The following is a 17,066-nucleotide window of genomic DNA, read 5'->3' on the forward strand; positions in this document are numbered from 1 at the left end:
ATAGCGCTAGGGAAGGCGCAGCTCGCACGCCAGTGCGCGAGCAACTGGCGGCGAGGAGCGCGGCCAGTGGGTCGCGGGCGCAGCCCATAGGTTGCGGACGGGGACCGAGACCCCGGATTGCGTGTGGGGGGGGAACATAGCCCCCGGCCCCAGGAAAGGGGCGGTATTACTGAGTAGCCCAGTGTGGGCACGGCGAGCCCCAGAGAGGGGGGACCGCCCTTGTACAGTATTGAGTAGCCCAGTGTGGGCACGGCGAGCCCCAGAGAGGGGGGACCGCCCTTGTACAGTATTGAGTAGCCCAGTGTGGGCGCGGCGAGCCCCTGAGAGGGGGAACGTCATTGTGCTTTGCTGAGTAGCCCAGTGTGGGCGCACGGGCATAGCGAGCCCGGCCGCAGGCTAGTGCGGCAGTACCCCTCAGACCAAGGCAGGGCGCTGCGGTTGCCCCTGAGAAGACAGGGAGTAGCAGTGCGGTGAGCCAGAGTCAGGGAGGGTATCCATGCAGTTGGCCCATAGGACCGGAGGCCCGCTAGAGAGTCCCTGAGCGGAACCACACCGGCAGGGGAGGCCCAGACTGGGCAAGACGGAAGTCCCAGCCAGAGGCTGGGCATGAGACAGGGAGCCCAGAGTGGGCCACGTTAGAGAGGAGGCCCGGGAAGCGGGCGTACAGACCGAACAACGTCCATTACATCTGCGAGGCTTGGGGCGTGGTATTAGGGGCTGGTAGGAGCCACGCATAGCCCATAAGGCTAGGGCGCTTGGGTAGCGCCCATTGTACGGGAAGACCCACGAGGGGTCCAGGAGCTGACAGGCCCAAGGAAACACAAGGCAGCCTCCCTATTACATATTACATCAAGACATGGCGGGTGAGAATGGAGGGTGCTCTCGGGCCGGAGTAGCGCGGTGAGAGGGCCTCAAGGAGATCACGGCCCTCCGCGAGGATCCCGCCGTGACAACTTGCAACTTACTCATTTTATCTCTGTGGAGCAAACTGAAGTTAACCTAACATGAGCTAGGTAGCATGGCCCAAAGTTAACATTTGGCTAAAGGAGTGTAACTTTGAGATGCTCAGAGGGCACTTAGCATGAAATAATGAGCTTTAACATGTGGGCACTTGGGACTCCTATAGATGTGCAGAGAGCCTGCTCTGATGCGTTAGAAATCCAGCGCATCAGAGCAGACTTGATTAATCGAGTCTGCTGGAGCACAGAAATTGATGTGTTCTGGCAGCCTTCTGCATCACATGTATCAGTCTCCCTGTGAATCCCCAAACTGAAAAATTGGGGTTCTTTGAAATAAAACATGTTCAGTGAGCTTTAGCACAAAGCTCCCCACCACCATTTTTTCAGCATGGGGACACTGATCTACATGATGCGGGAGTGCTTTTAATTAGTGCAGCTCACTAATTAAAGTGCCCGGTGCCATGTCCCAAAGCACATGTAAAAATGCCCTTGTATTTTAAGTGCTCTTAGTATGGTCTAAATGTAACGTATAACTTAATGCTCAGGCTAGGGACAGACATTATACATAAACCGGTTTAAGTGATCAGAAACTGCTTTAAAACTGTAACAGATGTTCAGTGCACATAAACCAGTTTGAAAATGGCTGAAACTGGTTTGAGATAAACCTGGTTGTATGTAGCATCAGACTTATCTGATTTGTCTCAAACTGGTTTATGCAATGTCTGTCTCAGACCCCTTGCTGGTTTAAGATATATCAGACTCTCCCAGCACTCTGCCTGGACAGAGCTCTCTGCTCCACAGCAGGGCTGGCCCCTCCCCTCTGCTCCCTGGCTGGAGCTTGGCAGAGATCTGCAGGCACAGAGCATCTGCCTGGTTTTTCCCCCCCTCTCCTCTGCTTTATGCAGACACCTCAGCATTAGCTAGCAGACCACATGTTGGCTACAGTCTATGCTGTGGGAGACCACAGGCAGACAGGCTTTTTGGAGCTAACGAACAGGTAGCTTAATGTCCGTCCTTGGAAAAGCTGTTTAAGAAGAGCTTGTAGAGAGTCTTTGTTTTCTTAATGGGTTAATAAACACTGAGTTAAAGGTGAAAAACATTCCCTGTTGGGCAGGTCAGGAAGGGGGCGGGGGGGGGGGGGGGGGGGAAATAATCAGAGTGTTCTGCCTGGGCCTGGCTAAACAGACTAACCTGCTAAAACTAACCTGCAAAGATTGAATCAATTCAGGCTCAGGATTTTTGAATGTCTGTCCCTAGCCTTAGGGAGTAACTGGTTCAGATGCAGATAGCATTTGAAGTAGTCTGTTGTCTGTGAAAGCTCATGCCTCTCTGAACTACTTAGTTTCTAACACCCTGATCTGCCTCCTGCCTGACTTCAGACTAACATGCCTAACCACCTCTGTGCTCACAATATGTAAAATCTGCAAAATAAATCAGTTTAAGATCAGTTATGCTGAACTGGAGCTCACTCTCTGCTTATCTTGCCTCACTTTCATGTAAACCAGGTTGTTATCCAAAGGGATTTGACTGAAACAGTCCTGCAGGGGATTCTGTATTACCAGATCATCAAATAATTTGATGTAAGGGGGTGGGTGCAAAATGGAAAAAAATCATATCACAGATGCTGAAAACAATTAAAATTACCTTAAGAATTCATGTGAGCATACCAGTACTTATGCTTATTTTGTTGGTCTTGAAATAATTGTCTTTGCTAACAGATGTGTTTGGCTTGTAAGTGATTATTCTACAGCACTCTGTCCAGATGCATTTTTCACTGTTGCTCACCAAATACATACTACATTAAAGTATGAGTTATTTATATTAAATTTCAGATGCCATACAAAAGACATTGCTGTTACCATGACATCATTTCAATAACACTATACTATTTAAGCTGCAAACTGTAAACTGAAGATTTCAAATACAAACCTTCTAAACTCATGCTATAAAATGGGAAAAAAAAGCAAAAAGCTGTCAAAAGCATGTACATTTCCATGCATGTGAGATCCACTAGCTCTCATACTCTTCTCTTGCTCTTTCACCTTGCTCCTCTTCTCATTTCATCCTCACTGTGATGGAGTCATCTCTTCTTTCCCTCTCTCTCCTGAGATTTAATCCCCTTTTATCCAATCCTTTCGTCCTGCTTCCACCCCTCTTAGTTTCAGTGCTGCTGGGGACACCCCAGAACTCTGCTTTTCTGAACAAGCAGCTGTTCAGTTCCTAAGCCAGGAAGGAGCTAGAAGAGACCATCCAGAGTGTCCAAAAAGCAGAACAGGAAGCACTGGACAGCAGAAGAGCATCCACACCATATCCAGCATTCGGATTATGCAATTCTACTCCCCCTGAGGCAAGGCTTTTCCTGCAAGGTATGGCAACATACTGGGATAGATTCTCTTTGATCATGTCAGATGAAGGAACCATGTTTACTATCACTCCTACAGTTCACTCTATATTATCTGTTAGTTACTGGCCTTGAATAGACTCCCATCTGGTTTTAATTGAGGCAGCAGGGAATACAGCCTATTAGTAAGCACTTTGGTGAATACCTTGACATTAAGGTTTATTAAAAACTATGTCTACAAGGGGCACAATCAATTTAATGTGGTTGGGTTTCCAAATCAACAAAATATGGGCTTCTCATACAGAATCTGGAATGTGAAAAGAATTTAAGAAACTACTGAATATGTTAACGGCTTGGGCATGAAATTCTTTAGAAAGGTTTTTGAATTGCAGTTGGAATAAATAAGTAAATTAACCCATGCATTCTTTTTAACTGACTTACATCCCTATGTAAAATAAAGTATTTCATTATTCTATTTTATAATTAAGGCTGTTTTACCATCCCTTATTACAAATATGGTCCTTTTCTCTCTCGACATGTTTTAGAAGGAAAATTTTGCAAGCGTATTACCCCAGTCATAATAAAGTTGGTTTAAGTAAGAAAAAAGCTTGTTGAATGCCACTGTAAGACTGGTATTGCCCCATGAATTCTGACAATTTTCAAAATGATTCTTATATAATACCAGAAAAATTTCAAAGTACTGTATAAATGAATGATTTTGTTTGGTTTCCCTTCTCTCTCTCTCTCTCTCTCTCTCTCTCTCTCTCCCCCTCCTAGAAAGGAATCAATATATCTCAAAGTATCACTTTATTTGGTATCCCAAAGTACTGTTCTATTTATTTCTTCTATCTTTATACTTTTCATGTATTGAAAAATAGTTTGGAATTTTACTAATTTTTCATAGGATTCAGAGGTCCCTGAAACTTTTTTTGTGAACACTAATTTTACATTGATAAGAGTTATTTGCTAGTGGTTGTAAAGAGATGCAGAAGGCAGGGTAGATTTGCAGCTTACAAAATAATTAAATCAGAGATGTAAAGACACGATCATTGTGGGTCTTGATTATAGTATGACTTGTACAAAACTTTTGTACCAGTTATAACTACGTTGGTGAGAGCTGTGATTTCTTTCCCCTGATCTGCACATAGATATGTCAGTATAAAGGTGTTTGATACCAGTATAACTCAAACTACACTAGTATAACTGTGACCATGCTTGAGAAATTGTCACTTTTAAACTATATTCCTGTAAATGAAGCAGCACAGCATTTTTTGCAGAGAAATCCTGAGTCTGATTAGGCATATCAAGGTGAAAATGGCCTGTGCCTGCATTCTGTATTGAGAATGCAGTCTTGGAGTTTAGCTATCTACATTTAAAAACACAACTGGTTTTTGCATTGAAAATGTAGTCTGAGTACTGCTTTCTTTCACAAGTATTCCCATTGATTTCAATGGCATTAATACAGTGGAGTTCTGTTTGACATGAAAAAGGAAATCTCAGTCTAACTATATGTTATAAATGCTTGTTGGAGATGGTGGGGGGGGAAGAAGATTTAACCTCTTAGGTTTCATTTGTTAGGCATAGGGGTCACAGTTAGGTTGGGTTTTGTCAATGAGAAATTAATAAATTTAACAGCACTGTAATATGGATTTGAGCTAAAGCCAACAATATGATGATGGACTGGCTTGTACACAATCACTGACCAAGTGCTGAAAGGCTCTTCCCACTTTGGAAATGTGGAAATCACGTTTGTACTTAAGTTCTCTCTGTTTGGGTACCAGATATACCTGAATCCAGGACAACTTCCATTTAAGACCACCCCCCCCCACCCCCCTCCCCGCCACATTAGACTACATTACAGAAAATTTATAAATTTATTTGGGAAAGCAGCTGCAGGTGGGGCAGGCAACGGGGGCATTTCTTCCCCTGCAGTCTCTGCCCCCCTGCAGCTTCTGGCCCCTACCTGCTCCCCACAGCCTCTGCCCCTTTCTTCCCCCTCCCCCTTACTCTCAGATGTGGCTACAGCTCCATTACTTCCCAGGGCATGGAGCACTTGGAAGAGATGATTTAAATATTACTGTATTTACTCAGTTCCAAGATGAGGCTTTTCTCCACATTCATCATGGGGAAAATCAAATACCAGCAGGCCACACTGGGTCCTGGGCTGTTCTCTGGCTCTGGGATGATTCCTTCACTGCCCTTTCGCTCCTTGTCCCCCCATAGCTTCTCCCCTGGTGTCTAACCCTCTCACACACATACCTCCTCCCCCCTCCTGCCTTCCCCTGGCCACTTGTCTTCCTCGTCCTCCACTGCCGCATGCTGTGCTCCTGGACGGCTCTGTGCTGTGTCTGTCTTTGCTCCCTGGCTCAGCAGGCAGCCAAGAATAAGTGAAGGATCCAGTGCCGTGCCAGCGAGCAGTGAGGGAATCAGCTGGGAGCCAAACAGCAGCAAGACCCAGTGCTGATTCCCTTGCCCCCTATGACTGTTCTGAGTCCTGCTGCTGTCTGTCACTGCTCTGATTCTCTAACTGCTCCCTGGCTCAGGAGGGAGGCCATATGGCCAGGGGCAGGAAGGAGGGGGGGACAAGGTGTGTGTGAGAGAGGGGCAGACACCAGGGGAGAAGGTATGGGGGGGGGGACAAGGTGTGGGAGGAGCAGGCATGGGTGGGGAGCAAGTCACATGGGGGCAATCCGCAAAGGAGCATGGATCTGAGGTCAGGCTGCCTGCCCTCACCATTTGCCTCTCTGCTGCTTGCCTTTCCTTGCTGCTGCTTTCCTGCTGCAGCAATAGGGGAGATGGATTTAAGATGACCCTCCAATAATGAGTATCTTTACCTGGAAAATTTTAAGAAATTTATAATTTTCCATGCATAGACTCTAATATTTTTTTGGGGGGAGGGTCATCTTAAATTCAAAGTAATCTTGGATTCAGGTAAATACATATAATAAGTCATACTTATAATAAGTTATGCATATAATACATTATGTTACTGCTAGGTGGTGAGGAAGCAGGTAATTGTTTCTCTATAGCAAATGGCTACCCTAAGACAGAAGTAGAGAGATGACATTTACACTGATGTAACTTATATCGGTGTATTTCTAGCACAGATTTTCTAGGTCAAATTTACTCCAGGGTTGATTCACTTATATAGGTATAGGGTATTTGTACACTGACTGTTCCTTGTTTACTCCAGTGTAAAGGTCAATTACACTGACGTCAATGTGTCACATGTTTAAGCCCTAAGAGGTCTGAACAATGGGAATGCTTCATGCAAATTAACTTTAAGTTTGGACCAAGTCCTACTGGCCCTCTTCTGTTCATTAGATTTTAGTGCTAGAATAAAATAAAACAATCACATGTTGTTTAATGTTCAGCATTATAACAAACATTTTTTTGAGACTGAAATTTCAGAGTGCTATATATAACATTATTCTTTTAAATACATGAGTTAAAATTTTTAGAGGAACATTACATTTATTATGTGAACAACACAAACCTGATGCCTTATGGGGAACTTTTCCAAGCATGGGAATATTTATAGTTGGATCAGTCATTATGCCTTTATCCAGTGAGTGCAAAGACAGGAATTCATAAAAGTACTCGGCCTACGAAAAAGCGCATTAAAAATACATGTTTATTTTAATTGCATTCACTGCAGCAACTATTCAGCATGTAAAGCAAAGAAGGATACTAGTGAATTTTTAGTCTTCATGCCCTTTGTCATATTTTTCCCATTATTTCTTTAACTGATTCCTTGGTTAAATGTAATTTTCAGATTAATATCTGTCCTTGGAAATTGGGTATATTACAGTGCTGTAAGCTAGTGGGAAGCCTAAACAGCCAGGAAAGTTATGTTTCTTTGTATTACACATTAAAATAAAAAGAACAAATACTGTGGTGTCAATAATTTTTACACACCAACTTCCATTGCAAGGGATTATGCAACCAATAAGCTAATTCTCAAGCAAAATTCTCACTGCGCTCAATGGGTTAGAGTCTCAATTTTGCAACAGCTCTTTAGCACTGCTCCAGTAGTACAAAGACACCATAAAGCTGTCCTAATGATGCAGCTGAGGAATTCCCCATAAAGCAGTGTCTACACTACTGACGACCAGACCCCACAGCATAGAGACTCTGTTGTGAGTGTCAGCAGTAGGAGCTAGCATAAATTATAGAATCCTAGAAAATTAAGGCTGGAAGGGACCTCAGGAGGTCATCTAGTCCAAACCCCTCCTTATAGCAGGACCATCCCCAACTAGATCATCCCAGCCAGGGCTTTGTCGAGCCAGGCCTTAAAAACCTCCAAGGATGGAGCTTCTACCACCTATGGTTGGAACACTGCTGGGTGCCTCGCCTAGGCACCTTAATTTGGTTCCCTTGTATGTGTACATTATAATACAGGATAAGAGTCTTCACTTATAAGGTTGTATGGTGTTTTACCACAAGAACTTTGTCTCATTCCTGGATAGATATTTCTTTTCATCCGTTTCATTTGATGTCTTACCCCCAGGCCTTACTGAACTCCATTCAAACCCTAAACTGAATACAGGATGATTAGTTTTCTTCTAAGCAGCTCTCTCGTGAGGGTTCTCGCAACAGCGCTTGAGTTCTTCACACAACTCCCTCTGAGATTGGATGATACCATTAAGCCCATTTTATAGATGGGTGTTGAGGCATAAAGAGATTAAAACTAAAATTTGTCCAGTAAGTTTGGGGGCCTGAATTTTCAAAGCATTGGGCACTCACTGTATGCTTCAATAATAACACCTCCCATTGATTGCAAATGAAGCTGTCAATGAAGTGAAGCTCAGCACTCTAGCAAATCCAGAAAATGAGAATTAGGCAATTAGTGAATAGCTGCATCTCAGTAACCTGCCCAGAATCATCTGGGCCAGTGAATGTCAGCCAGAAACAGGGACAGAATCCATTTCTAATGGGCAGTATTTGACTTCCTTAACCACAAAATCATCCTCTCTTCTCTTCAATCCCCTGCTTCTTTCAGTATACACCTTCTAACAACTGCAACAAATGCTTTGGGCAGCTTCAATTCTGTTGCTTCCTAAGTCCCGTGTGCTTTATTTTGTAAGAATAACATTCTTCTGAAATAGTTTTCAAAGTCCTACAGACAACATTTGAATTGCTGAACTTCCATTTTATGGAACCATAGCAAACCTTCTGATTTGGCCAGGGTTTAATCTCTACAGCACAGATCTCTGGTTGAGCTAATGGCATAACTGGCAGCACTGTTAAGTTATTATCCTCTATGTGAATGAGTTGCAAGGTGGAAGAGGAGCCATATGCTTTGTCAGGGAGTTTCTCACCTATTGTCTGAGCACAGAGGAATGTAGAGATTGCTGACCTCTGGTTTCTCTTACAGATTCTGTAGTAGTACCTTTCAAATGGCTATAAATCCTCCTGCCCCTTCTCCTACCACAACTGTCTCTGCCCTCTTTCCTCTCATCTTCTCTACTACGACTCCTCCTTCTATTCCTCTCTGCTCTCCTGACATACATCCTGCTCCTCTGCTTCTCCTGTTCCGCTCCTCTCTGCTACCTCCCCTTTCTCCTTGATGCTCAGATCTCAGGAGCACTGACAGCATGGGAGTGACTGTCTCCTTGCTCTTCATTGTGGTGGCAGTAGCACAGCATCTACCAGCAGCTAGGAGGAGCAGTTACTGAGAAAGTCTTGCTTAGGGGTTGCAGACTTGGGAGAAGCACGCCCAGTTATTTTGTGGGAAGGACATGAATAGTCCAGTTAGTGCATAGGATTTTTGAGGGTCTGGAGTGTATTCATTGCAAAGGACAATTTTAAAGGAGGGCTGAATAGAAGAGCAGTCTAGGCATGGAGATATAAGTGGGGGTGCACTGATAGAGATTTTTTGGGCTGATACCTATAGTCAATTTTTAAGGAGGCATATTGGTTGATATGATTTCCGATATGCACCCCAGCAGCTTTGAGAGCTGCGTCCAGATGGTAAGTCTGTTGTGGTGGAAGGGGAGGGGATGGGAGGAGGGGTAGGGGGCTGACTGAGGCCCCTGTGGTAAGGGAGGGAGTGGGGCAGGGGCAGGGGTTGTGGCAGGTGCTGCCCAGCTGGGGCAGGGCGCAGGACAGAGCCATGGCTCATCTGTGGTGTGTGGGGAGGGGGTGCAGCTCTGGCCACTACATGTACCCCAGCGTATGTTCCCAAATCTGTGCAGGGCAGGGTGAGGCGGGCTGCCACTTCAGGCTGGGGCCAGGGGCTGTGCCAGGCTCTTCCTAGTGGGGGCTGGGCTGCACTTGTGGCATGTGGCTGCAGTGCTGGGAGGGCGATTGGGGGGGCTACGGCAAATTTTGAGGTGGCTGCAGCCCCCCTGCCCCTGTAGCTCCTTCCCAGTGCCACTGCCACCCACCCTGAGCTCAGCCCGGCCCAGCCTCCAGCGGCAGCCGCCCTGCCCCACACAGATCTGGGGGCACATGCCCCTGTGCCCTCCTGGGATATGCGCAGCAGTGGGAGCTGCCACCCCTTCCCCGTGGCCCCTGGATGAGTTGTGGCTTTATCCCGTGTCCCACCTCACCCCAGCTGCTCAGCGCCTGCCCCTGCCCCAGCCTCACTCCCTCCCTCACCGCAGGGGCCTCGATCTGCCCCCGCCCCCCTTTTCCTCCCTTTCCGCCACAACAGACTTACCAGCTGGATGCAGCTCTGCAAGCTGCTGGGCTGTGCTCCTGGTCCCATGAATGCTGTGGCTATGCACATGCATAGGGTGTTTATGGGCCACATTATCGGACACATCAGGCAAAAAAAGCTGATTTCCAATATAGTCAATTTTCTTTATATTGGTGCCAATCTGATATTGGACTGATGCATCAGTGCACCTCTAGATATAAGTGGTTAAAAGGAGAAAAGACAATTATTATAGGTTGATGAAATGAATAGTGTGTGTGGATGGAGTATCAGTAAAGTACTCCAAGTCTGATTTTAATTAAAGAAAGGTTTTACAATACAATCTGCTATGCCAAAATATGAGAACAAAACCATAGAAGTTTTATATTCTGAACATTTTTGCTTTTAAATCTTTTGTTCAGAAAAATAATTGTTCAGCTCCCCACAGATCTGTACAGTGCTATAGCGACTAAGTTAATACTGCACTGTCTGTTTCTCATTGGATAGCTTTGATGTTTATATATCTAAACCAGGTCATGATGGGGTGGGTTATTAAAACGATATGTTCTTACAATGAAGTAAACAACAACTAGGAAATAAAGCAATAGCTCCACTCCCATGTTTCCATCTTGGTGGTGGTGTAGCATTCCGTTTGCTAACAGCTGGGGATGCAGCTGGCATTATCTTCTAGATGAGGCAAAGACAAAATCTTTTGAGGAAAAGGGAATTACAGGGAATTACTGCTACATGCATCATTTCAGTTCCTCTCAAGGTAGAAGTACTAGATGACTCCTTTTAAAAAAAGAGGCATAATAGTCATTAATGCATTGGGGTATGAGTCTGTTCCAATCACGTTACAAATTAGTTGAGCAAAGCTGGGGAAGAACCAACATAGCCATCAAACTTACTGAGAGAAAAAAGTTCTTACTGGTGGCCAAGGTGTTCTCTCATAATTATGCAGAAACCATAAACTCCATTAGTTTCTCTAGTCGAAGGAAATTGGGGGGTTTGGGGGGCGTTTTCACTGAATTAGCTAACAAGAACTGAAACACCATTTAGCACCTAGGGAAGGCCTCACAAACCTGAAACTGTGTGTACAATGTGTGCTAAGTAATGTTGCAAATCATGTTTGCTAAATCTTAGTTAAAAAGGTTCCACAAACTAAGGGCTATGTCTGCAGCCAGTGGGGTGCGGCCCTAGAACACTGGGAACAAACCTTTTTGGCAGGTGTGCCAAAAATTGGCCCCACATCCTCTCTGAGTACCACTGATCCTCCTTCCTCTGCCTGATCTGATGTTCTGCTTTCTGCTCCTTGCCCTGTATCCAGGCGCAATCTGTTGTTCTGCTCCCTGCTTCGCGCTCCCTGCCTGATGTGCTGCTCTGCTTTCTGTCCTATCTGCTGCTGTGCTGCCTGTCCCCTCATTGATCTATCACATGCTACACAGAGGGTGCCCATTGCCACTTGTGGCACATGTACTGCAGGTTGGCCACCCTTGTTCTAGTGCAGGGGTGGAAATCTATGGCCTGAGGGCTGGATCCAGCCTGCAGATCCATTAGATTTAGGTCATAGAACCGGGGGTTTGGTGACATTTGGCAGCATAGGCTCATCGGCATTCAACCTTTGCCATACCATGCCACAGACATGTGGCCAAGCTCTTTCATGTGCCACACCAGAGCTGGGTGGCAGCGAGAAGTGATGGCAAGGAGAGGACCAGCCCAACTCAGACCCTAGCTGGGCCATTCTGCCAGGAAATGTTGCTAACTCTTGCATTAGTGTAGATGTAGTTCTGCTGGCAAAAGGAGTGTTTCTCCTGCCAGAGCTAAACCAGTTCCATGGAACAAAAATCTCTGCTGACAGAAGCTGCCTCCAGTTGGTAGAGCTGTGTCTGCACAAGAGCTGTGCTGACTGGGGCTGCTGGCTACAGGGTGTTTTCCTTTCACGTTTCTAGCTCCTACGGTTCTGCCAATAGAATTTTCTAATGTACAGAAGGGCTAAGGAAGTGACTTGTGACTTGTGTGTCTGACAACTGCCTACAATTTGTATATTTGCTGCAAAGGCTATTTGTGTGGAGGTTTTGTGTTGCCTCCACTGATTCCAAGTCCAGGCTGGGGCTTTGGTTCTGCTCTAACTGGAATGAACTGCTTGCAAATAAACCTATGTTGACTATCATGGCTGTAAAGTTTAATATGGAGTACACTGAACAAATGTTTGTTCCTGACCCTGGTTCAGCCAAGGATATGTTAGTATTTGCAGATGCACAGATCCTGAGGGGAAGAAGGAAGGAGAGCAGCAGAATAAAGACACTGAACTTCAGAAAATCAGACTTTCACAAATGTAGGGAACAGGACGGCAGGAACCCCTGGGAGGCAAGTCTAAGGGGAAAAGGAGTCCAGGAGAGTTGGCTGTACTTTAAGGAGAATGTATTAAGGACTCAGGACCAAGCTATCCTGGAAAAGAGGGAAGTGCAAAAGGAGACCAGCCTCGCTAAACAGTATTTCCTTTAGTGAGCTGAAATTTAAAAAAAAAAAAAAAAATTGTATAAAAAGCAGAAGGCCATTGCACGCTTTGAGTTGTAGCTGGCAAGGGACATAACAGGCAATAAAATAGGATTCTACAAGTATTTCAGAAGTAAAAGGAAAAGCAAAGAAATTACAGAATGCCTTACAGATCCCTATAGATCCCTTACAGAATGCAGAAGCTATGGGTCCCTGGATTGCACATCACATGGATGCCCCCCACTGCACCACACAGATGCCCCTCCTACATGGTACATCACTGCAACATGCCTGGGTGCCCCCCACTGCTGCACCGGGCTTACCCTTAACTCTCCACACTGCTGCACTGTCCAACCTCCTGGTTAGGGGTAGGAAGGAGAACTTGGAGAGGAGAGGAGAAACTTGAAGACTCCAGCTGCTGTTGCAGCCAGAATGTTGGATGGAGTGGCAGCTGGTGGGAGCCCAGGGGCTGCAATCTTACCCCTTCATGGGCTGCATGCAGCCTGTGGGCTGGGAGCTACACGTAGGGGGTGCACGTGGTGGTGCACCCCCTGCAAAAAGGCACTGCTGACACTAGCGGCAGCACCTGCAGGCGGTCGCTGCTCCACTGTCGGCAGTGCCGGTGGCATCTGCAAGCAGTCCATGATCGCCCCGGCCACCACTGACGCTGCCAGCGGCACCTGTGGGTGGTTGCCAACCCACGGTCGGCACTCGCCACCCCCACTGCTGACAGTGCTGGCAGCGTCTGTGGGAGCTCCCCGCTCACAGCTGCTGGCCTCCCACTGCCACTGATGCAGCTGTGACCCCCAGCTGCCAGAGGCACGCACTGCTCATGCTCTGGGCCACCAGCTGGACAGACCTAGTACATATAGCATCGGGAAATGAGGTAACATATGGGAATTTGCAGTCTTAGGTCCAGTGTGTTCCTGAATAAATCAAACTGTACAGATTTTGACAGAGAGGAAGCTCTAATTGTACCACATGGACCAAATTTATTGACGTAACTTCCCTGAAATTCATGTATCAGCAGCACATGTCTTTACTGCAGTACAGGAATTGTTGTAATAAACTACTGTATTTACTCAAATCGAAGACAAGGATTTTTCCCCCTAGCAAAAGATGAGGAAAAACAAGCCTTGTCTTGGATTTAAGTCCCAGTACTCTGGCTCCAGCCATGGCCCTGACCTGCACCAGAGGCCAGAGCTGAAGCTGCCACAGCTGCCACTGTTGCCTGGAGTAAGCAGCAATGAAGAAAGTGCAGGTCACGGGCCAGCACCTAGGGTCTGAGATCAGGTGGCAGTGGGGACTGAAACTCGGGCAGAGGATGGGGCTGCAGTGAGTGTGGGGATTGAGCAGCAGTGAAGATCAGGAATCTGGTGGGGGATGGGCAGCAGCACGGGTTGGGTGGGGGAACTGGGTGGCAGTGAAAGTTGGGGATTGGGTGGAGGATGGGGCAGCAGCTTCCATGGAGATTGGGACACGCATGCATGGGCTAGCAACAGACATTCAAAATGCCTGAGCCTGAATTGATTCAATCTTTGCAGGTTAGTCTAATCTGCATAGACTGAACTGATTTGCAAGTGAATAGATATTCACTTTTGATTCCAGGAATGCAGGAACACGCCTGCAGTGGTTCAGGCTAGAAGCCGGGGGGCACTAGAGCAAGCCCTCCCTTCCCTTCCTCAGCAGCCACAAAGCTGGAGCGAAACTGACCTGGGGGCATGGCCAGGCAGGGACTAACCCTGACTGGGGAGGGGTTTAATCCCCTCACCCTGGCCTGTAGGGACCCCAGCTGTGGTGTGCCTGGAGGGGGAAGGGGAAGCAGCCCCTGCCAGCTTTGTTCCCGAGGCCAGATACTGGCCCAGGCAGTGCCTCAGGTGAAGGGGGGCTGGGGCGGGGAGGGAATTAAACTCCCCTATCTCCTTTCTTGGACAAGGACACGGGGACCCCAGCTTGGGTCTGCCTTGCTTTCCTCCCTGCTCACAAGGTGGGAAGACTGGCCAGAGCCAGCTGGCATGGCCCTGCCATCCACCCAGGGCTGGTGCTGAAGCTGTGTAGCTGCAGGGCCGGGGCTGTGGGGCTAAGCCGAGCTGGCCTGCAGGTGCTGCTGAGGGTGGACACAGAGGGGCTGGGCTGCAGGGGCTGGGCCCTTCCCAGCAGGCTGCAGCTCAGGCTGGGGTCACAAGACCTGCGCGACCAGATTGCTCCTGGATCCCCATGCCTATGCCAGGCAGGGCTGTCATGGAGCTGCAGCTGGCTGGGAAGGGCCTGGCGGGAGGAGCTGCTGGAAGCAAGGGGAAGGTGTGCACAGGCTGGGCCAGGCAGGACTGTTCTGCTCCCCTCACCTCCAGCTGTGGCTCCTGCTCCTGCTACACCCTGCAGCACAGTGCCGCTCCAGGCAGGTGGAAGCTTCAGTCCGGTGGCTTCTGCCCAGTACATGGAGCTCCAGTTCATGGATGCCTCCCACCCACTCCGCCTGCCCACAGGGGCTGCTCGTTGCACCACGTGGGCAAACCAGATGGAAGGCATCTGGGAACTGCAGTCAGAGCTCCATGCACTGGGTAGAAGCCCCTGGTCCGAAGCTTCGCACCCACCCACCCAGAGTGGCATGGCAGGTGTGGCGGCAGTACTGGCAGTGGCATCTGGAGGCGAGGGGGGCAGAACAGCCCTGCCAGCCCTTGTGGTGCAGTTACAGCCAGTGGATGCTCCATAGGACAGGGGCCACAGCAGCGGCTATGGGCATACAAGCCCCTGTGGTGGGCAGTTGCTGGGATCAGGGGCTGCTGGTGCCTCCAAGCTGGCACGGGCAGCCCGCTGCCCGGCCAGCTGCCACTTGTGCTGCCTGGCCGAGCTGTCACAGAGCTGCAGCTGGCTGGGAAAGGCCCTGCCCCCATGGCTTGGCCTGAGCTGGCTCTGTCAGGCCCTTCCCAACAGGCAGCAGCTCCATGACAGCCCTGATCAGCCTGGGCATGGGAAGCCAGGAGCAATCTGGCTGTGCAGCTCCTGAGCTGCAGCCACCTGGGAAGGGCCTGGTCCCTATGGCCCAGCCCTGGCTGGCCCCTCTGTGTCCACCCTCAGGAGTGCCCACAGGCTAGCCCGGCTCAGCCTCAGCCCCAGCCATGGGCTAAGCAGGATGGTGAGGCCATGCCAGCTGGCTCTGACCGTGCCCCTGCCTCTGCTGCTGGAGTAGGGAGTAGGGGAATGCTCTGACCCAGCGAGGCAGACCACAGCTGCTGGTGGGACAGGGATGTAGGGGGAGATTAAATCCTCCTCCCTCTCCTGGTTTGATTTAGGCTGCAGATGGGGCTGGCCACACCCCCCTGCCACTGCTCCAGCAGTGATGCGGGGAATGCCTGACAGCAGCTGCTACACCCTGGCCAGGCAGACCCCAGCTGCACCCTGGCCAGGCAGACCCCAGTGGGAGAGGGGAAGGTGGGGAATAAACCCCCTCCCTGCCCTCTTTGCCTCAGGGGGCCATACCGGCCAACATCTGACCATGTGTCTGCCCCTGCTCTGGCTAGACAGCAGAGGGGAGGGGCCAGCCCTGTTGTCTGGAGCAGACAGCACAGCCCAACCCAGCCCAGGGATGCTGGGGGACCAGTTTAACTTAAACCGGGAAGGGGTCTGGGACAGAAGTTGCATAAACCAGTTTGACACAAACCAGGTTTATCTTAAAGCAGTTTCCACCATTTTGAAACTGGTTTATGTGCACTGAATATCTGTTCAGTTCCAGGTTTAAACCAGTTTCTGATTACTTAATGTTTATGTGTAACTTCTTTTCCTAGCCATGGAGACAGGGTGCGGAATGGGGCAGTAGCATGGATTGGGTAGCACTGAGGGGTTTGGGGTGAGTAGCAGTGTGTGATGGGGATCAGACAGCAGTTCAGGTTAGGGATTGGTTGGGGAGGGTAGACAGAAGGGCTGCAGGAAGGGGGACAGGTGGTAGGGAGCAAGATGCCCCCACCCCACTGCTGGGACAAATTTAAGATGAACCTCCAGAATTAGATTGTACAAGTGGGGAAAATTATAATAAATTTATTATTTTCCATGTATAGAATCTAATTATTGGGGGGTCACCTTAATCTGAAGTTGCTTTGGATTCGGGTAAATATAGCAGGCACACGTGTGTGTGTGTGTGTGTGTGCGCGCGTGCATACACACACACACACACAGAGTTCATATTGCATGTAGGAAGGCTTATATATGATATAAACCTCCTTGGAAAAAGTTTGCCAAAAGGTGACTTATTTTTTCCTTTAATTTCCAGAGCCAAGGAAAGAAATATTATTTTTCCTGTTAATTGGTCTTATCAGTCTCTTTAGTTTTTGCACCTCCTCTTGAACCTTATAGGTAGTACCTTCAGCCCAGTGAAGTCCTTTCCGTTTGGAGACACTGTTAACAACATGAAAGTAAAGAAGACAGAAGGGAGGGCAGAAGTACACCGAGAAAAACTAATTTACACAAAAGAAAAGATTTTTCTATTCTCGACAGGCCATTTTCCTGTCCTGTCAAGCTGCTGAAAAACAGCTGATGGCAAGGGAGTTAAGTAAAGTGGTGGAATTTTTATAAGTTTTGTCAGTTATAGAAACAGGAAACAATGAATAAGTTGAGGCACAAACAGCTCAGAGCT

At 48.1% G+C, this 17,066-nt stretch overlaps 1 protein-coding gene across 1 annotated transcript in view; it reads right to left on the reverse strand.

The window, feature by feature from the left end:
- The window catches only part of WIF1 (WNT inhibitory factor 1), an 81,834-nt gene that overhangs the window by 33,387 nt on the left and 31,381 nt on the right, over positions 1 to 17,066 (reverse strand). Inside the window, exon 3 of the mRNA XM_006276396.3 lies at positions 6,797 to 6,905. Coding sequence (XP_006276458.1) covers positions 6,797 to 6,905 — 109 coding nt within the window. The remainder of the gene's footprint in view (positions 1 to 6,796; positions 6,906 to 17,066) is intronic.

Source organism: Alligator mississippiensis, chromosome 4, assembly GCF_030867095.1.
Source record: "Alligator mississippiensis isolate rAllMis1 chromosome 4, rAllMis1, whole genome shotgun sequence".
Taxonomy (NCBI): domain Eukaryota; kingdom Metazoa; phylum Chordata; order Crocodylia; family Alligatoridae; genus Alligator; species Alligator mississippiensis.